Below are 21,466 nucleotides of genomic sequence, written 5' to 3' on the forward strand. Positions count from 1 at the left end.
AAAACCCACCAATTCACAATTATGTATTTAGTGTTTCTGTTTTAGAAATGCTGCATTTTAGGGACCCTTTGGCTGTAGAGATGAAGAAACTTAACAATATTCTGACCCAACATTCTTCAGTTTAGTGATTATCCATTCTGTATCTGTCTTGTGAGAAGCCAGGGGTCCGTGGACTTCTGCTTACCCCAAGTACTGTCAGGAGCCTCTGAGCACAAAAGTTTTTCTCCAGCCACAGCTTGCCGTATTACACACATAGATATTGTTGTGTTAAATAACACACACATGTATTTAAAATACGCTGGTACCTTGATTTACAAACTTCATTTGTTTGACATTTTGGGGAAGATGACTGCAGTTGTGTTGGTCACCTGATGCGGAGTTTGTGAACAGAAGCAAAAAAATTTTTTTTTTCTTTTTGCGGTACTGGGGATTGAACTCATGACCTCATGCTTGCCAGGCAGGTGCTTATGCTGCTGAGCTAAATCCCCAGCCCAGAAGCAAAATTTTACCACTTTTGTTTGGGAACCAAATTGTTTGCAAACAGAAACTTTTGTGAATGCCTGAAGGAGGCATAACTGTATTTTCTAAGAATTTTTTTGTAGATTTTTTAGCCAAGCTAGCTATTTGTCATGAGCATATACTGCAAATACTACAGCTGTTATGTAAAGGCTGTGACTGACTGCTGTAAATTATTCATTAATTCAACACATACCTGCACAGTCCCAGCATTATGCAAGCACTAAAACTGAAACCAAGTATAAAATTCATAAGGCTTTGTATATTTTCTTATTAAAGGCCTTTGTGTATTAAAACATTCTTGCCTGATGTAAGAATCAGGAGTAATTTATCCTTACAAAAGTGCACCCAGCTGATTAAGAAAAATCTATAATTATTCCTCAAATTAAAGACCACAAAATAGAAAGTTTAGTCAAATTTCTTTTCATTTAATTGCAATGTTGCCACTGTAGTAGTTGCATTTTGCCCTAGTTATAGGATTATGTAGCAATATAAAGATCACAAGAGTGATGCATGTAATTCTGATTTTGACTTGAATTTGAACTGAAATGACCTCTGCCCTCCCTGTTCTTGTCTTTGCCCCTCAGGCACCCCTGTGTAATCAGACAGGATGAGCCACTACTGAGCAGACTATGCAGCTATTTTTTATACACCATGGCATGATAGTGCCAACAATTTGGGAAATAACTGAAGAAAAGAAATGAATATTAATTAAGACACCCACAGTCATGTTCCAAATCTGCATAATCAAATGAATCCTCATATTGTTTCCAATGACTTCGAGTTAATTTGGACATTACATGGCCTCATAAAGTATAACAAAAAATAAAATTTCTTGCTGTTACTTGTACTGTAAGAAATGCTTAATAGATCCTTCTGTGGAATTTAGAATAATTTTTTCTTTGCAGACTTCAGCTGCTATGCCTGTTCTTATTTGGGACATGCATATTTGTATACCTGCAGATTTAGTAAATTTCGGTGCTTAGTAAGTTTGAGCACTGCCATGATTTATGGGAAGGGAGTATTGGCCTTCACTGAATGCTAATCACTTGAAAGCATGCAGGGAGATTGGGCAAGAATTGTTGGTCACTAGCTCTATTGAGATGGACAGAAAGTTTGGATTGGAACTATAAAGACACCAAAATCATTACTGATAGCCAAACAGTGGCAATTCAGAAAAATGTCCCACTTAAACAGTCATGTATGACTTTGTACGAATCTAACAAGGCTAGTCCAGCTCTCCATAGAAGTGAAAGTGGCAGACCACTTTAGGATTAAAAGGATCTGGGACGCTGACTGTTAAATAAAGTGTCAGAGCTGTTTTGGCTTTTCAATCCCAAAAGCTGCCTGAGCCGCCATGGTGGGAAAGAATGGTTTGCTCTAGAAGGACTCTCCCTGGAGCCCGCTGGCCTTCCTGTGCCTGCAGATCGAGCTTTCTGGCTGTCCACACACATAAACCTCAACCTTTATCTCACACCACACAGGGCGGCTTTTCTGAGAAATGATACTCTGGCTCTGGAGCAAAACAAGCGCCTGCATTGGAGGCTTTTCTTTGAATCACAGACAGCTTTCTTTCAACCCCAGTTACCTTTCTTATTCATTTCCATTTCCAGCAACAAGAAGAGGGGAGTTAATGATTCATTTGCTCCCAATGACCTTTCGAATAACTGGGCTGCAGTGTATCAGCGAGGCTCTTAGCTTCCCCCACTCTCCCCCCTCCCCTTCTCCCCTGGTTTGGCTTTAATATTTACAGCCTCCTTGCTGGTCTGCATGTCTGAACGCCTGAAGGAAGCAAAACATTTATTGCCTCTCCCTCCCCGTGTTTGGGAGCTGTTTCATCCAGCCCCATTCCTTCCTTTTACATCACTCGGGAGACTTGCCTCTTGGCTGGGCACGGGTTCTTCCTGAGTCTTCATGATTCATCTGCTCATTGCACCAAAACAGAAAGATGGATTCTGACTCAGACTCACCTTTCAACTACTCCTGGCCATCCTTCCCCAAAATGAGGATTCGGCGAAGGGCGTCCAAACAAGGTAGATCACAGGATCTTTGTGTTTCCTCCGGAGCCAAGCCGGACATCTTCACAGTCTTGCTTTTCTTTGCCTCTTTTCTGTGCCAGCCTGTTTTCGGAGGAAGTTCATGTTTATACACGTCTCTATAAAACTCTTGCTGTAGAATCACTTTACATACAGACTTCTGGGGCAAACCTGTCCTTCTGCCTGCATTCTTTTCAATTTAAATCTGCCTTTGTGTTGTGACTCCTCTGCATCTCTCTTTGTGAAACAGAAGTTTAGCACAAGGTGAATGTTTAGGATTCGTTTAATCACAGTTACCTTGGTGTTATCTTGGCAATAAAAGAGTCATATTGATTTAAACATGTCTAACCTTTGTGAAGTTAGGACTACTCAAGTATTTGATACTACTTTCTGCTTTTCGTTTTCATTTTGAAGTGTATGTTAATTTTAAAAAGTATACCTCAGAAAGTGGTACACTTTTTAAAATTAACTTTTATTAATTTTTGGAGAAGTTATAAAGAAGGGATTTGAAAAAAATGATTTTCAATGAGAAACCCTGTATGCAGTCATGTATTATAATAATTCACTAAAACTAATGACAAAGTAAAAAAAAATCATTTTCTGCCAAAAGAAGAAGAACCATTTGTGTGAAGTATGATTAAAAGCTGAGTGGGTTTATATATTTTATTCCTTCTTACATGGGAGCCACTGTCCCAGCATGGGTCTTGGGCCCCAGGTTTGGTGTCCTGTGGAGATGCCCAGAGTAGCTGTGCCCCTGTCCGGCGGCCTTAACAGGTGAAACTGTTGCCTTCTCAGGTTTAAAGAAAGAAAGTAGAGAGTAAATCTTCCCATCTTTCATCTTGAGCTGGAACTGGGATAATTATATTTTTAAGTCAAAGGAGAAAAGGAACATTTTCATGAACTTACTAGCAGAGGAGAGGTGTCCCTGAAAGCAAGTCGTCTCCCCAGGTTTGTCTGTTGGGGGCATAGCCATTCTCTATTCTAATCTATAGAGCAGCATGATTTAATGGGTCACCTGTCTGGTCCCAGAGGAGGAGGGACTCTAGCAGTTGTCACCATACTGGTTGGGTTCGAGGATCCTCTCATTTTCCTTCTAAACTAATGTGCAGGTGTTTGCTTTCTCATTTCTCTTTGGTTGGGATCAAGGCCAATTCCAGGAGCAAGATGAGCTGAGCTCCAGGGATAGGAAGCCTCAGCCCCATCACCTCAGTCACTCTGCTGCTGTCCTGCTAGTGTGACCTCTGGGACCTTAATAGTTTATATTCATCAAGCTATTTCTTGTTACATTGTTTTAAAAATCAATTTATTTTAATTTTGTACCTAAGGAAAGGGTTCTATTTATTGATTTTGCATATGCTCCTAGAAAGGGATTAAAAATTTCAACAAAAAAGCCTATATACCTCTAGAAGATATAGTCTTATATTAAAGGGCCATGATACATGCAAGTTTCCATTAAATGATTCTAGGGAAAAAAAAGTACAGTCATGTACTAGTAAAAGCAAACTTGTATAAGAATAAGTTTAATAAAATATTAACAGTAGGCAAAGAATGTACACTATTCATTGTGCTAATCTTATTTTTTTTCAGATTTTCTGTAAGTTTGAAATTATTGCCAAATAGTAAATTAATTTAGAAAAACCTTCTAAGTGACTTGTAAGAGAAGAGATATACAAAATCTCCAGTGCTTGAGAGCACACCTTGCTGGTGTGCACTGAGAGCTCCTGAGGGGCAGAGACCGTCCTGTAGGTCAACCATATCTCTGGGTTAGTTACACCCAGCTACAGTTATGTTGGGCTCTCATCTGCCTTGTTTATTTTTGTATTTGTATTGTCCAGCTGACTTACTGGATGCCTGGGTGGTAGGGGGTCCAGGTGGCCTCACCTTGTATAGGGATGAGGACTCCTGATTAGGAGGCCGGGGCGGGCCCAAGTCCAGCAAAGCAATAGGGAATGTATTACACACTCTCTCCCTTTAAATCCAAACCTGGAACACAGCCAGTCTGAACTACAGCAGAAAGTCATAGCACTGCTATGTATAAATTAAAGCTGATTCAAGTGAAAGCAGGTACCGGGGTTTTGAAAATGATTAACTCTTTGCCATTAAGAAACAGAAGACAAATGAAAATATGGTGGGTTGTAGGTTGGGGGCAGAGAGTGTACCACACTTCCTTGCTTGATTAAGATGGTGACAATAGCGACCTGGTTGTGAAGAGAGGGGTTGGCCATGCTATAATGTCAGCTGGACAGAACCCCAGGACCAGAAGTCTTTTGAGCCAGAGGAGCTGTAGAGACGAGCTGGCCCAACTGCCTCGTGTTCTAAACGAAGACACGGGGGTTGAGAGAGGTCAAGCAAGGGAGGTGTTCGAATCACCATTTCCAGGGTGGAGAGTCTGTGCCAAAGTGATGACCATGAGTGATACTGAACCTGCTTACAGCGACTTTACCACCGGGACTGGATCCCAAATCTCCTCAAACCCAGACATGTTGCCTCTCTCCGGGGGAAATGCCGGAACTCTGAGTTTTTGGCCCAGTGGCCAGTTTGTGATGAACCATGTCAGCCTGTCTTTGACACAATCTTCAAAAATAACTTCTTCCTCATTCTCTCCTTTCTAATTATCTCCCACAGCATCCTTAGATGTAGGTTCCCATCATGTGGGAAATGAAGAAGGATGCTTTGAGGGTTGGAATTCTGGGCCAATTAGCAAATCTCTCCTGTGTTTGAGCAGAAATGTGCTCCCCCTTCTTCTTAGATATTTGTCCTCTAGCCTGACTGTCCTTGCTGGTTAGTTTTCCCTTTGTTTTGCATCCCTTTCCATCCTTGTTTTTGCGCTGCTTTGAGAGGTACCCAGATGCATCCATAGTACTGGTTTAGAGGGTAATGTGAAAATTTAGAGAGATGTTTTGGTAACAAGAGAAAATGAACAGAAATCTACCAAAGCAAATGTTAAGAAAATGTAGCTAGTACTTTTTATTTCTTTCCAATACTGAAAATTGAGCCAGGGCCTTTGCTTGTCCTTCTTTTTTCTTAATTTTCTTTCTTTCTTTTCACTTTGAGACAAGGTCTTGCTAAGTTGCTAGGCTGGGCTGGGACTTGCTATCTTCTTGATTCAGCCTCCCGGAGTGCTGGGGTCACAGGTGTCTGCCACCTTTCTTACCTGCCTGCCTTCAGAGGAAAAGAGATGTGCACTTGGAATCAGTTTCTTTGGAAATACTGGCATATCAAGAGGACTGTGATGAAAGTGGCCAAACACATTCCCAGGGTTCTCGGAAGTTGCCCTTTGTCATTTCATGGGCAGCCTTATGACAGGTTGTTCTGGGAGCTCAGTGGTTAATGATTGGAACAGGCCAGAATCCACAGACTGTTCTGCTTCAAGGGCTCTAGGAATGCCTGGTTTTTTGTTTTGTTGGTTTCAGTAGGAGATTCAACCAAGAAATGTAATGTTTGTTAATCTAAACTTTTAAAAATATAGGGAATGAACCTCACTGAAGACTTCCAGAATTATTGTCTGATCTTTAAAATGCATACTAAAGGCATCGAGGTTATAGCCCAGTGGCTTGGCACCTGCCTGGCAAGCACAATATCCTGAGTTTGATTCCCAGTACTGGAAAAAAATAAAAATATAGTGCATGCCTTAGTGTAAGTTCACCAGATGCCAACAATTGCTTTTGTGGCTACTATCTACTTTTGTAACTTCTCCCATTTTCTCCTACTCCAATTATGTAGCTCTCTCTAATGGCATAAAGTATGATGTCCTTCTTTCTCTCTTTTACATTTTTCTGGTGCAGAACCAGTTATATAGTTGTCCAAAGAGGCCATATAGATCAGAACACTTGAAAGCCTTGGAATGCTGAGGTAGCATGAAATTTTCTGTAATCATGGTAAAAATAAGTAATATTATGTGGTACTTTATTAAACCCTAAAAGTACTGTTTACTAAACTGCAGTGGGCACTTGACATATCTAATTTTCTTTTTTTTTTTTTTTTTTTTTTTTTATTTAAGAGGAAAAAGAGAAAAACACAAAACAAAACAAAGCAGTGTAAGGTTACATATAATACAGAACTACAAAAAAAAGCATAACAGTAAGAAATCACCTGTTAATAGATTACATATTATCATCTTGGAAATAGTTGCTCAAATCACAGTATCAAAGAATACAAAGTAGACATTCAAACAGAGAGACTACAAACAGCTGTGTTCAATGATCCAAAAACATTAATATAGTCAGCTATTCAACATCCCTATACACACTTGCTGTTATATCCGTTAGAGCTCTTTTTTCCCCTTCCTCTCTTTTTACAACAAAATTTACACATTTTAGATTTTATTACTCCTTAGTTCTTATTACTTTTTTGGGGGGGGAGAATAAAGTCAAATATGGCAGAACAAAGCTGTCAGTGAAAACCAAGGATAGACTTAGCACATGATGTAGAACAGAGTATACGGTTATTAACAATAGTTATCAACGTTGTCTCTTGTTTCCTTAAAAAGATTTGTCTATCTCATTAGATATTATAAAGTTGGACAAAACAGTAGAGAACAAGACCAATAAAACTTAGACATTGTAAACATTACAGGACTTCCAAAGGAGACAATAGTCAAACCAGAATGGGCATCTTAGTGAATCTTACTGCCTTCAAAGTAGTTGCCTATACCCTCGGACCTGATACTATCCCACAGAATGGAACAGAGTCTAATCAGTCAAAACAAGATCGTGGGAGCATTACAGGACTTCAAAACAAGTTAATAGGAAATCGAAAAGAGTTACTATTATATATCCTAATTTTTTAAATTTTTCCCTTAATTAAAATAAACATAAGAAATAACTAAATAATTTTTTAAAAGAATAATAGTTACCATAGTGTCTGTCTTTTTCCTTGAGATATTTGGATAAAACTTCATATACTATAGCTTCAAATATTTCCATATCAAGAAGCCCGGAATAAAGCCTTTCTAATTAATAAGTGAAAATTTTATAAGGCTTCAAGGCCACATAATGGGGAATCATGATTGCCACATATTTTCATATATTTGAATCATTACTTACATTAGGGAAACTATTCGGTATTCATACATGTGAGATTGATTTATTTCACTTATGAGTATGGTCTCAAGCTGCGCCCATTTATTGATAAATATCTCAATGTGATCCTTCTTTATAGCTGAATAATATTCCATTGTATAGAAATACCACAACTTTTTTATCCATTCCTCAGTTGATGGACACTTGGGTTGTTTCCAAGATCTGGCGATTACAAATTGTGCTGCTATAAACATAGGTGCACATAAATCACTGTGGTATGATGCTTTCAGTTCTTCTGGGAATATGCCTAGAAGTGGAATAGCTGGAATAAATGGGATTTCCAATCCCAACTTTTTGAGAAACCTCCAGACAGACCTCCACAAAGGCTGTACCAGTCTACACTCCCACCAACAGTGCAGGAGAGTTCCTTTTTCCCCACATCCTCTCCAGCATTTGTTGTTGTTGGTTTTCTTGATCCTGGCCATTCTTTCAGGAGTGAGATGGAATCTCAGTGTGGTTTTAATTTGCATTTCTCTGATGACCAATGATGATGAGCATGTTTTCATATATTTATTTGCCATTTGCATTTCTTCATCTGAGAATTGCGTATTCATCTCAGATGCCCATTTTTGGATTGGATCTTTGAATTTTGGAGGTCTGAGTTTTTTTAATTCTTTATATGTTTTAGACAAGAGTCCCTTGTCTGAGAGAGAGTTCACTAAAATCTTTTCCCAGTTTGTGGGTTTTCTTTTCATTATGCTGGAGATTTCTTTTGACATGCAGAAACTTTTTAATAAGATGTGGTCCCAGTTATTGATTCTGGGAAGTGTTTCCCGTGCGGTTTGAGTCCTGTTCATGAATTCTCTACCTACTCCTATGTCTCCAAGGTTTCTACCCACTTTGTCTTCCAATAGATTTAGTGTTTCTGTTTTAATATTCAGATCTTTGACCCATTTAGATTTTAATTTAGTACATGGTGATAGACATGGGTCTAGCTTTAGTTTTCGGCAAATGGAGAGCCAGTTTTTCCAGCACCATTTATTAAAGAGACTATCGTTCTTCCAGTGAACCTGCTTGGCTCCTTTATCAAAGATAAGGTGGTTGAGTGTGTTTGTAGTTGTGGTTGTATCTTCTAATCTATTCCATTGATCTTCGCCTCTATTTTGATTCCAATACCATGTTGATTTTACTACTGTTGCTTTGTAGTATAATTTCAAGTCAGGGATTGTGATGCCTCCTGCTTTGCCTTTGCTGCTTAGAATTGCCTTTGCGATTCTAGGTCTCTTCTGGTTCCAGATGAAATTTAGGAGTGATTTCTCTAGATCTATAAGGTATGTTGATGGTATTTCTATTGGGATTGCATTGAATCTGTATAAGAGTTTTGGGAGAATGGCCATCTTCACAATGTTTGTTCTTCCTATCCATGAGCAAGGGATGTCTTTCCATTTTCTGAGATCATCTTCAATTTCCTTTTTCAGTGTATTATAGTTTTCACTGTATAAGTCTTTCACTTCTTTCGTAAGAGTAATTCCTAAATATTTCATTTTTTTGCTTGCTAATGTGAATAGTCCAGTTTCTCTTATTTCCCTCTCTGTAATTTTGTTGTTCGTGTATAGGAATGCTATTGATTTCTGAGTATTGATTTTGTATCCAGCCACATTACTGAATTTATTTATTGTATCTAAGAGTATTTCAATGGAGTTTAGGGGGTCTTCTATGTAAAGTATCATGTCATCTGCAAACAATGATAACTTAACTTCTTCTTTTCCTATCTTTACCCCTTTTATTTCTCTTTCTTGCCTAATTGCTCTGGCTAGTACTTCCAGTACTATATTAAATAGGAGTGGTGATAAAGGACATCCTTGTCTTGTGCCTGATTTTAAAGTAAAGGCTTTCAATTTTTGGCCATTTAGAATGATGCTGGCTGTTGGTTTGTCATAAATGGCCTTTATTATATTGAGGTAAAGACCATCTATTCCAATTTTCTGTAGAGTTTTTATCATGAATAAATGTTGGACCTTATCGAAGGCTTTTTCTGCATCTATAGAAATGATCATGTGATTCTTATTTTTGGCTTTATTGATATGGTGGATTACATTTATTGATTTGCGTATGTTGAACCATCCTTGCATTCCTGGGATGAATCCCACTTGGTCATGGTGTATAATCTTCTTGATGATTTGCTGGATCCTATTTGCCAATATTTTATTGAGGATTTTTGCATCTGTGTTCATTAGGGAGATCGGTCTATAGTTCTCTTTTTTAGTTGGGTCTTTCTCAGGTTTTGGTACTAGAGTAATATTTGCTTCCAGGAACGACTTAGGAAGGATTGCTTCCCTTTCAATTTCACTGAACAGTTTGAAGAGTGTCGGCATTAGGTCTTCTTTGTATTTCTTGTAGAATTCTGCAGTGAATCCATCTGGGCCTGGGCTCTTCTTGGTGGGTAAGGACTTAATTACATTTTCAATTTCAGTAACAGAGATTGGGTTATTCAACAGTTTTACATCCTCTTGATCTAGCTTTGGCACTTCATATGCTTCTAAGAATCTGTCTATTTCTTCTGTGTTATCAAACTTTTGAGAGTAGAGGTTTTCGAAGTAGGTGTTGATGATCTTCTGTATTTCTATTGGGTCTGTAGTGATTTCTCCTTTTTCATTTCTTATTGCATGAATTTGAGCTTTTTCTTCCCTTTTTTTAATAAGGTTGGCTAGGGGCTTATCGATTTTATTTATTCTTTCAAAGAACCAACTCTTTGATTTGTTGATTCTTTGGATTGTTTTCTTAGTCTCTATTGCATTGATTTCTGCTCTGATTTTTATAATTTCCTCTCTTCTTTTGGCTTTGGGCTTGACTTGCTCTTCTTTTTCTAGCTGTTTGAGGTGTAGCATCAAGTTATTTATTTGTATTCGTTCTGTTTTCCTGATGTGGGAACTCAGTGCAATAAATTTTCCTCTCAGGACGGCTTTCATTGCATCCCACAGGTTCCGGTAAGTTGTATCTGTATTTTCATTTTCTTTTAGGTATTGTTTGATTTCTTCTTTAATTTCCTCTGTGACCCACTGATTACTCAAGAGTGTGTTATTCAGTTTCCATGTGTTTGTGGGATTTTTGCAGTATCTTTTATCATTAATTTCTAATTTCAGAGCGCTATGATCCGATAACATGCAAGGGATGATTTCAGCTCTTTTGCACTTGTTTAAATATGTTCTGTGAGCTAATATATGGTCTATTTTAGAAAATGATCCATGTACTGCTGAGAAGAATGTGTATTCTGATGTTGTTGGGTGGAACATCCTGTATATGTCTATCAATCCCATTTGTTCACAGGTATGATTCAGTTCTGTTATTTCTTTGCTCATTTTCTGTCTGGTTGATCTGTCCCTTGGTGTCAATGGCGTATTAAGGTCTCCTGTTACAATTGTGTTACTGATAATTTGAGTTTTCATTTCTGTTAATAATTGTTTTATATAACTTGGTGCTCTGGAGTTTGGTGCGTATATATTTAAGATAGTTATCTCTTCCTCTTGGAGTTTTCCCCTTACAAGTATGTAGTGACCTTCTTTGTCCTTTATGGTCATTGTTGGTTTAAAGTTCACGTTGTCTGCAAACAGAATGGCTACTCCTGCCTTTTTCTGGATTCCTGCTGCATGAAGAATTGTTTTCCATCCTTTGACTTTCAGTCTGTGAGTATCCTTCTGGGTTAGATGGGTTTCCTGTAAACAGCATATGGTTGGATTTTGTTTCTTGATCCATTCTGCTAGTCTGTTTCTTTTGATTGGTGCATTGAGACCATTTACATTAATGGTTATTACTGTTAAATGCTGGTTAATTGTAGGAATGTTATCTCTCTGCTGTTGCCTCTTTATCTTTCTGTTCTGTTTAATTATTTGCTTTGCTTAGTGGTTTTTTCCTTTGTGTATCTAAACTGTCTTTCAATATTTTTTGCAGGGTCGGTTTGGTGTTCATGAAGTTCTTCAGCTGTTCTTTGTCATGGAAGTATCGTATTGCACCATCTATTTTGAATGATAGTTTTGCAGGATATATCAGTCTTGGTTGGAAATCATTTTGCTTTAGGATCTGGAATACTTCACTCCATGCTCTTCTTGACTTTATCGTTTGTGCTGAGAAGTCTGCTGTGATTCTGATAGGTTTTCCTTTATAAGTGATCTGTCTTTTCTCTCTGACAGCTTTTAGTAATCTATTCTTGTGTTGGATTTCTGGGATGGTGATTATTATATGTCTGGGTGTAGTTTTATTTTGGTTATGAGTGTTTGGAGTTCTATATGCTTCACTGATCTTGATGTCAGTTTCTGATCTCATGCTTGGGAAATTTTCAGCTATTACTTCTCTAAATATCCGCTTGACATCCTTTATGTTGTCTCCCTCTCTTTCATTAATCCCTATCATTCTTATGTTATTCTTCTTTGCATCGTCTTGCAGTTGTTGAATTGTTGTTTCCTGATTCCTTGTTATTTTCAAAAGATCTTTCCTTTCCTGTTCACTAGCTGCAATCATGTCTTCAAGGTCTGAAATTCTACCTTCACTTTCATTAAGGCGGTTTTTACAACTTTCAGTGGAGTTTTTTATTTCCTGTATATCTCTGTGCATCTGCATTATGTATTCTGTTTGTTTCTTATATTGCTCGTCTAGGGATTCTATCTTTTTGTTTAGTTCCTCCAATTTTTTATCTGTGTTTTCTTTAGATATATTTAGAATCTCTTTCATTTCTTTTATCATTTCTTCTTTTATCTGGGAGATTATTTCGAGTTTGAATTTCTTTAAAGCTTCCTGGAGTTGTTTGTCAACTTCAGTAGCTATTATGTCCGATATATGAGGTGGATGGGATATATTTTCTTCTATATACATTGCTCCTAGGGTTTCCTGAGATGGGCTGGAGGTTTGAGGTTGTAATTTGGTCTTTCGTTTTGTCATTTTGTATATTTCTGTGTTTCAAGTGTTATTTGAAAGCTTCCTCAGGATCTGTTGAAAATCCCCTTCTATGCTTGGAGCTACTGAGCCTCTGACACCGCACTACCCCAAGCCATTGGGCCTGCAGAACCAGTGTCCCTCCTCTGCCTGCTCAGAACTCCGCAGTTCCAGACAAGCTGGGCCTCAGGGACACTGTGCGCCCACCTGCCCCTTGGAAGATCCACAGCTCTTCAATTGCAGCCGGGTTAGGGTGCTCTCCACAGGCCACAGTGCCTCAGGAGCCTGTGATCCCTCCCTGCTTGCAGAGATATCCACAGTCCTCTAGGCAAAGGAAGGGACTTCTGCAGGCACTCCAGATCCGCCCAGCTCCTCCTCTGCAGGCAGATGGCTAGGCGCGGCTGGGCTCGGGGGTTAGTGTAGGCCCGCCCATCCGTCAGGAGCTCAGCAGACTTCCAAGTGTAGCCGGGGGGAGGGGGGGGATGGGGAGGCAGCTGTCGTGGCCTCTAACCCACTGTTCCACTTCTCTGCACCCAGAAGCCTGGGGGGTCCGGAACAGTCTGAGATTTGGGCAGACTGTGCTGGGCACTCACCACAGGCTGAGGTGCCTCAGGAAGCTGCGATGCCTCTCTGCTTGCAGAAGTATTCAGTCCTTCAGACAAAGGAACGGGCTTCTGCAGGGACTCCGGATCCGCCCAGCTCCTCCTCTCGCTATTGCTCTGGCCCAGACCCCAGCTCAGGCCCCAACGCAGCCTAGGCCGCTGAAGGAAGAGAGCACTGGTCTTCAGACAGCATCTCTAGCGGCAAAATGGCCGACATATCTAATTTTCAAAGTAACTCTGTAATACAGATATGTTCGCTGCTTTGTAGATGAAGTTACTGAAGCTTAGAGTGTTGTGATTTTGATTTATGTGTGTTCTCTAAGGTTTCTTGGCTGGAAATTTGGCCCCTACTTGGGGCTGTGAGATAGTCCTGGTATCTTTAAGAGGTAGAACCTAGTGGGACGCCTTTAGGTCACTGGAGAAACTGCCATTGGGAAGGACTAAGGTATATCTGTGGAACTCTGGGTAGTTTCAAGAAAGCGTCATTATGAAAGAGAAAGGCTGGCCCTTCTCTGTGCTCTGTTTCCTCCCTCATGCAAAGTCTCTCCTTCTTGCACACATTCCTGCCATGATGCCATCGCCTGTGCCATGCTCTTTGGTCTTTGAGCCTCCAAAAAGTGAGTTAAGTAAACCTCTTTTCTTTGTAGGTTACTCATTCTCAGGTTTTTTGTGATAGCAACAGAAAATGGACTAGTACAGAATGTTTTATTTTCAAGGCCGTCCCAGGAAAGAGTGAGGAAGGAGAATGAATGAAAGAGTGACATAAAAATAAACTGTTTTCCATATGTGTAACTTTGTAAAAGACCTGCATTTTTGCTTGTATTTTTATTTTCATTTATTAGCTGGGAACTCTGATCAAAGAGGAGAAAAGAGTTGCCCAGCATCAGAATCAATAGGTAATGGAACCAGGCCAAGAACGAGTACATAGGATGGAGAGATTTTGTTCTTCCCACCTCTTAGTAGAGATAGATGATGCTGAGCTTCAAAAGTTACCACTGTGTTCATCTTACATCTCCCCTCTCCTTTGTGAAGATTGGAATAGGAAGGAGGGTGGCAGGGGAAACTCTAGAGGAGAAAAGTGAGAGGGGTGCTTTGAAGCCTTAATGCCTCCTCTATATATGGACATGGTTCTTTCACACATCCCCCGTTTGGGCCTGGGAACAGCTGGCACATGTGTAGAGACAGAACGGATTGAGAAAATGGTGGGGTCTGAACGCTTCCAGAGTGTCCCAGAAATCCCACAGGCTTGTGTAGATTGAGTGTGCTGGGAATGCAGATGAGGGTGAGGGGGCCACGCACCTTGTTGGATTTTCTTTTGATACAGGATCTGGCCTCATTGCCCAGGCTGTTTTCTAACTCCTGTGTGCTCAAGGCACCCTTCCATTTCAGCTGCCTGAGGGCAGGGGCTATGGACATGTGCCATCGTGCCTTGCTTATTTTGGCTTTTTAGAAATTAAGCTCCTTTAATGTTTGGAGGGTGGGTACCTAATCTGAAAAATAGCCCTGGACACAATATTTTGAAATGGTGACCTTTGAAAGTTTTCATGACAATTTTTAAAGATGAATTACTTGTTTCTTGTGGGCTTTCTTGTTCTTTTCCTCTTTCCCTTCTTCCGTTTCATGAAGTGTCATTGAAAATACACATGCATACAGATGTGTGCGTTCAACTCAGAAATAAGTGGGAAGAGTAAGTAATGACAGCAATTCTTTTGCAACAAAAAGAAATATTTTCCTAAATGTGACATCACCTGCCCAGCTTTCTTTGGCTCTCCACAAAGATAGTGTTCAATCTGGTACAGTGTAGTTTCCATTCCAGACTGTGCCTAGAGGCCCTCCTTTGTCACAGAGAGCCACTTCAAGACCTTTGCGAGATAACGTGGCTACATACCTCTCGTGCTTCTCTTTAGTTAAGCAATACTTTATGAAATTCTTTAAAGTGATTTTTCCCCTTTATTTCTGGATAGCTCAAATTCTTGGGCAAGGTATCTGTGTTCATTAACCTCCGTAGGAGGCCGAGGGACAGAATTAGAATTTATCATCCCATGTTTGGGGACTTTCCCTACTCCTTCTGGTTTAGAACAAGGACTAATGGTTGTTTATTCAGGCACATTAATTTTTTAAAAAAATTTTATTTAAGGAGAAAAAGAAAAAAAAAACAGAAAAAGGGTACAAGTAATACAGAATTTTAGAAAAAAATAAACAGTAGGAAATCACTATTTAATAGATTACATATTGTCATCTTAGAAATAGTTGTTCAAGTTACAAAATTAAAGCATATAAAGTGGACATTCAATTAGTGAGACTGCAAACAGTTCTGTTCAATGATCCAACAAAACTCAGTAATATCATTATCTATCTTATACACTTAAATATACATGCAGTTATATCCTTTGGAGCACTTTCTTTTCCTCTCTTTTGTACAATAACAATTACACATTTTGGGTTTTATTACTCCCACAGTTCTTATTACTTTTTCTGAAGAGAATAAAACCAAATGTGACATAACAAAACAGAGTCAGTCAAATCAAAAGAATGGACATAATACATAATGTAAAAACAAAATACAAGGTGATCAACAATGGTTACCATAATGCCTCTTGCTATCTTAAAAAGAATTGCCTTTATCATCAGTTATAATAAAATTGAACAAAACAGTAAAGAACAAAACCAATAAAACCAAAACATTGGAGACATTACAGGACTTCAAAAGAAGATAATAGTCAAGCCAGAATGGGTGTCATAATGAATCTTATTGTCTTCACAGTTGTTCAGGCACATTAATTTAAAAAGGTAGAAAGTGACCAAGTCCCAAAGGAGAGATTAAGACCTCTTCTGTTGAATTTTGAGGTGAAGAAGCCAGTTCAAGACTGAGGGCACCATGAAAGAGAAGTCATTGCAGTAGCCTGTGGTGAACAGGCAGGGTAGTCCCTCTAAACAATGGTTGGAGTTAAGCATGGGTGTAGTGTATCAATACAATGGAATACAATGGGACACAATGACACATGGGATATGGAAATGTAGTCTGGTGGCAGGTATTGGCTGAGTCTGGATTATTAGTTTGGTCAGCCTAGCATACTGTGCCTGGCTGAAGAGCACTTACCTTCTTTAACAAGTGGCTCATCCAGTGCTCTGGCCACAGGCCCACATGAGCTGCCACCCTCTCATGTGACCTTGCCTTCCTTGTACAGTGGATGGGCATCTCATACAACATGTCTGTCTGGTCACAGTGATTGGCCTAGAATGGGTTCATGACCCACCCATAACTAATCAGAGTCCTTCCTTGGAATTTTTCAAACTGGAGCTTGGAGGGAAATGTCTTTCTCCTGGATAGCAGGGGAGGAAGGCTAGAAGAGGAAGCTCATAACTGGAAGAAACTAGTCTGCAGTTGGAAGGAATGCTGAAACAATGGGTGATAGTGTCCTCCTGGGTCCCTGGCCCTTGTTCTAGTCTCTGATCTCTGTGGCTGTGCAACTTTCTACTTCTCAAGCATTCAGTGTCAAATCTTTTAGTGAACTTCTTTCATGTACCTTTGTTAAACTCCACTCTCCCTCTTCTTTTTGTTTTAGCAAATTCAGATGAAAATATGTGCAACCTGCAGTTAAAATATTATATTAGAAAAAAAACCCCAACCTTATCCTCATAAAGATGTTAAATTGTCCTTCATTCTGATAATTTTCCCTGAATTCCCACTGATGGTAGCATCACTTACTTTGTATGTTTCTACTTGATATATGCTTTTATGATAGCCCCTCTCATTCTGTAGCCAAGCTATTATTTAACATCTACTTATACCTTCAGCCACTGAATTCCTTGAAGGTGGAGGATGGCTAGTCTTTGTTTCCAGTCCCTGAATCACTAAAAGCAAGACATCAGAAGCTACCATCGCTTCCCTTTTCTCGTTGACAGCCAGAAGAGGTGTGTGTTGATTGACAGACACAATATAACTGTCCTGTTGGCCAGAAAGTCTGTCATGACCACAGCAGGATTAAATTTGAACCATGCAGGAAAATTGAATTTGAACCTATCAGTAGCCTTGAATCAACAGGTTTGAGGTTGAGCCAGTTAACAGGCTGGAATTTAGACCAATTAACAAATTCAAATTTGTACCAGTCACAGGATGGTTGTTTCTTTATATAAGCAGCACGAGTACTGATGCACTCATCTTCCCTGTGCTACAGCATAGGTCTTGGCTACATAAATGCTTGTTCCAGTGATCCTGTAAATCTGTTTAGGATTCTTACTGTAGGCAGAGTTGGCAGAGTGAGTCATTTAAAGAGTGCTTATAAACACCAGGGGCTGTTACCCCAAAGAGCTTCAGAAGCTAGTGACAGAGATAGCACCCTTAAACATCTAGCAGGAGCAGAGATCAGTAACCGTCAGCAGCAGGTTTAACTGGCAGCAAAACCCAGCAGCAAGTGGTGACGGAGATCAGCAGAGACCAGTGGAAGATGCTAAGAACTCTGGATAGCTGCAGGGGTTAACCATGGTGGATGTAGACCTGACAGGGGAAAGCAAAAGCCCAGAGTTGTGACACTAAAGGATGATTTTCCTGGCATTCAAAACCTGGAGCCTTAGCAGAGTTGTACTTCATCTTGAGATTTCCATCTGCATAGGGCAAAAGGATCTTCTACTAATTGGTGACAGAAGCAGGTAATGAATATTGAAAGTATGGTACTTTCTATCTGATACTCTCTGTTGGTAACCAATCTTTGTGCGCTCTTACTCACTAGGCAGTGGGATCAGGGAGCAGCAAGAGGATATTTTAGTCCAATAAAGAAGACTCAGTCAGATGCAGTGGTGCAGTCATGTTTGTCACATGCTTAGCGTCTTTAAATAAAACACTCAGCATCTCTGATTCTGTTCCCTCTCTTCTGTTCCTCACCAAGCTGGTTTTGAAGGTGCTTTCTTGCTGAGGGTGGCTGGTGCTGGGAGGGGCACTGTTCTTGAATTCTTACAGGGCCACCTGGGTCTTTGGATTTCTCCATGGATGAATTGGCCTGCCCTCTTTCTCAAACCACAATGGCTTATTTTGCTTACTGTTCAGCATCTGTGATCCAAGTCTGCAGCTGGAACCTTCTCCTTGGTGTTGGTCAGGACCCTGTAATTCTCTTGCTTGGCCTTGGTCTGATATGGCATCACTTTGGGTCTCACGCTATAGATCATTTGAACCTCTTTCTCTGGCCACTGGGCCAGACACTTCCCCTAGAAACATCAGGCACAAAGTCTCTTCCTCTGTACCATGGCGGATCCCATGGAGGGCAGTGGGTGCTCAACTCAGGTATTTCTTGATCCTCTCTGAGGCCTGTGGAACTTTGGGGATTCTGTTCTCACCACTTGGGCAACTGAGAGCAACCTAGGGAGGCAGAGCCTGGCGCTGCTGCCTGGCCTTGTTCTCCCACGCCATGTGCTTGGTGGTGGTGATGGTGATGGTGATGGTGGGAGGGGGAATCCTGCAGGGTAACCTCTGGAGCTCCCGGTGGAGACAGGAAGAGCCCTCCGCTTCTCAGAGCCCCACTTTCTCTCATGCTGTTCCCTGAATGGAAGGAAATCACTTGGCAGGGAGATCACCCTTTGATCGCCATCACCCTTGACAATGGGAAGTCCTGGTTAGCACTTTGCACCAAACTCATATCCAGCTCTCTTTCTTGACTTCCTACATACACAGAGTCACTCAAAATAAAGGAGCAGGATCCAAGAGTTCAGTGGAGTTTCTCAACAGGAAGAAACCTGGGACAATTTAGAGGAATGCCAGACTATCCTTGGCTTTCATCATTGATTAATTGATTGATTAACTCAAAGTGTTCTTGTAATGGATACATGAAAAATTAGTGAAGGAATTTAATTTCCATGGGTGATTCTTTATTTTGCTCTCCTGTTTGTTTGTCTGTAGTGGAGTGCTGAGGATATAGGGGTGGGGGTGAGAACACTAAATGGCTCTAGAGATAGGCGCTGGTTAATGGAAGCTTATTAGGACTCTTGAAAGGAACACAGTGGCTGGGCATGGTGGTGCACCCAGGTAATCCCCGCACTCCCATGGCTGACGCAGCAGGAGAATCGTAGCAAGTTTGAGACCAAAGTGAGCTCAAGGCCAGTGTGTACTGCTAGTGTTATCCTGCCTCAAAAAGATAATAAAAAACAAACAAACAACAAAACCAATCATTTTTAGTGCCAGGGTCTGTCCATAAATCATGTAGGATTTCAGTCCTCCACCAAGTTCCTTGTGAGGATGACCTGGGAGGAGGCAGCTTTTCATCCCTTTATATTTTTACAGTGACCAGAGGTGGTGTTGGCCAAGCCCTGCCACTTTCTACTTGAGGTCTTTCAGTTCTATACTAGAGTTTCTATGATGTGCTTCTTTTTTACTCCTCGGTTTGCCAATTTTTTCTTTATGTAGAGTAATTTGCTTTAGACTCTGGAGAATTGCCTCAAGGTGGAAAGAACTTGATTTAATCACACCAAAGCCCACACACCACAGGTGACTGTGTATTTGACTGTTCAGGGGAAGCAAGGGCAGAAACAAGTGGTTCACACACTTGAGAGTCCTCTCTCAAATGTAAATGTGGCCTTGCACACTACTCTGTGCTGCTATAATTAGAAACACTAAGGCTTGGAAAATTTTGGGGGAGAGTTTTGTTGCTGCCTTTGGCAGACCCTGAATTCTTCCCTTTGCTCTCTGCCTCTTGTGTGTTGTAGGGGAAAAGACTTGCTTTGTTTTTCAGCAACTTTGATACGTGGATTTTCAAAAACAGCAGACTAGAACTTTTAAAGGATCAAATTTTAGAGAACCAAATAAGACTTGTGGAGAGAAGAAAGAGATTTTTTTTTTTTTTTTTTTTTTTTGGTGCCAGGGATTGAATTCACTACTTCGTGTTTGCCAAGAGGACACTTATGCTGCTAAGCTAAACCCCTGGCCCTAGAACCGCTGCACCATGGGCAAGAAGTGCACTGGAGAAATGGTTCTGGCTTCTGGAACCCACTGGCTTTGTTAGTACCAGAACTGGTTCGACTGGCCCGGCCCAGTCCCAGGTCTCACCTCCCACCTCCACCCACCCAAAGAACTCAGGAGGGCAGGGTGAGAAAGGGCTGAGGGTACACTGGGCATTGGGATGGGAATTAGAGACTTAGCTTGTGGAGAGGGGTTCTTGGTTCTGCTGGAACATCTCTTGGTGCATATGAATATCTACAGAGTAACTTCACTTACATGTGGCCCACAGGAAATTCCAGGGCTGAGTTTGGAATTTGGATAGATCCTCTTCGTAATCTCAGGCCCAGCTCAGTAGATTGAGGTCAGAAGATTTTCTAGGCCAAGGCTCATATCAGAAAAAAATCCTAAAGGACCATTAGATGCAGAATGGCCAAGGAATAAATGACAGTTTGCCTCTGGAAGTGTCACTATTTTTGTGAGGACAGGAGACTTTTTTGTTTGTTTTTTTGTTGTCCCCTTCTAGGTCACACTAAGACCACTGACAAAAAGAACTTTTTGTTTATTTCAGATATTGGTACAGGCTCCTTTCAATCAAGGAATCTGGGAAACAGTGGACTGCAGGGATGAAGGGTGCGGTTTGGGTCTTGGCAGCACTAGGGTTCACCCTGGTTCCCTCACTTAGCATCCCGAATAGGATAAGCCCTCTTACTGGTTCTCAATTGCCTTTCTTGTTCCCTCGCTTCCCTGGTGATAGGGATCCAGTCCAGGTCTTTGTGCATGTTTGGGAAGTGTCCTACCACAGAGATGCCAATATGATAATACTTGATGTGATTATGTATAATGCAGTTGGCAGGTGGTTAGAAGCAACACTGTGTACTCTTGGGGAAAACATTTCCAGTGAATACATTTGCACAAGCATTATCTGATGCTGTAAACTTCCTGATACCCTATTTTGCATCCAGTGACACAGCTGTTCTTTTACATAGGAGGTGCATTTTTAAGTTGTGACTTCTCCCCCTCTGACTTATTTTAGAAGTAAAAATGATTACTCTAAAAGGTCTGGAAAAGACAGATAGTAAAAGAGTTAAAAATAAACCCCACTTACATACTATTATCACACGAAGCTATCAGTTGACATCTTCATTTATGTTTCCATTCGAATGTTGTGTTATTAAACAAAAAGCAATCACATGTTTGCTGTTTTATGAATGTTTTCTGAGCAAGACCTATGCTGTCATACCCTGGCAACAAGTCACCGGGAAGTAGGCAAGCATAACCTGGTATAAAGACATTCATGAACTGTCCCAAATGGGAAAATACCAAGAATTTCTCAAATACCAATTTTTTTTGTTTCAAAATTGGACACTAATAACCCTAACTATTAAATAAAGTTCACAGAGCCACTCAGGAGGGTCCTGTGTAGTCACCAGTTATTAGGCT

General features: G+C 40.4%; 1 protein-coding gene across 4 annotated transcripts in view; it reads left to right on the forward strand.

Annotated features, from left to right (window-relative positions):
- Nucleotides 1-21,466, forward strand: part of Arhgef28 (Rho guanine nucleotide exchange factor 28) — a 299,340-nt gene that overhangs the window by 169,548 nt on the left and 108,326 nt on the right. The window contains exon 1 of one of the 4 annotated variants that reach the window (XM_003461918.5): nt 1,543-2,549. The exons of the other annotated variants lie outside the window; for them this stretch is intronic. Coding sequence (XP_003461966.1) covers nt 2,465-2,549 — 85 coding nt within the window. The 5' untranslated portion in view covers nt 1,543-2,464. Of the gene's footprint in view, nt 1-1,542; nt 2,550-21,466 lie in introns of those variants that run through there. 4 annotated transcript variants of the gene reach the window in all.

The sequence above is a fragment of the Cavia porcellus genome, unplaced genomic scaffold (assembly GCF_034190915.1).
Source record: "Cavia porcellus strain 051 isolate PalLab524CR breed Dunkin Hartley unplaced genomic scaffold, mCavPor4.1 scaffold_11, whole genome shotgun sequence".
Classification (NCBI taxonomy): Eukaryota; Metazoa; Chordata; class Mammalia; order Rodentia; family Caviidae; genus Cavia; species Cavia porcellus.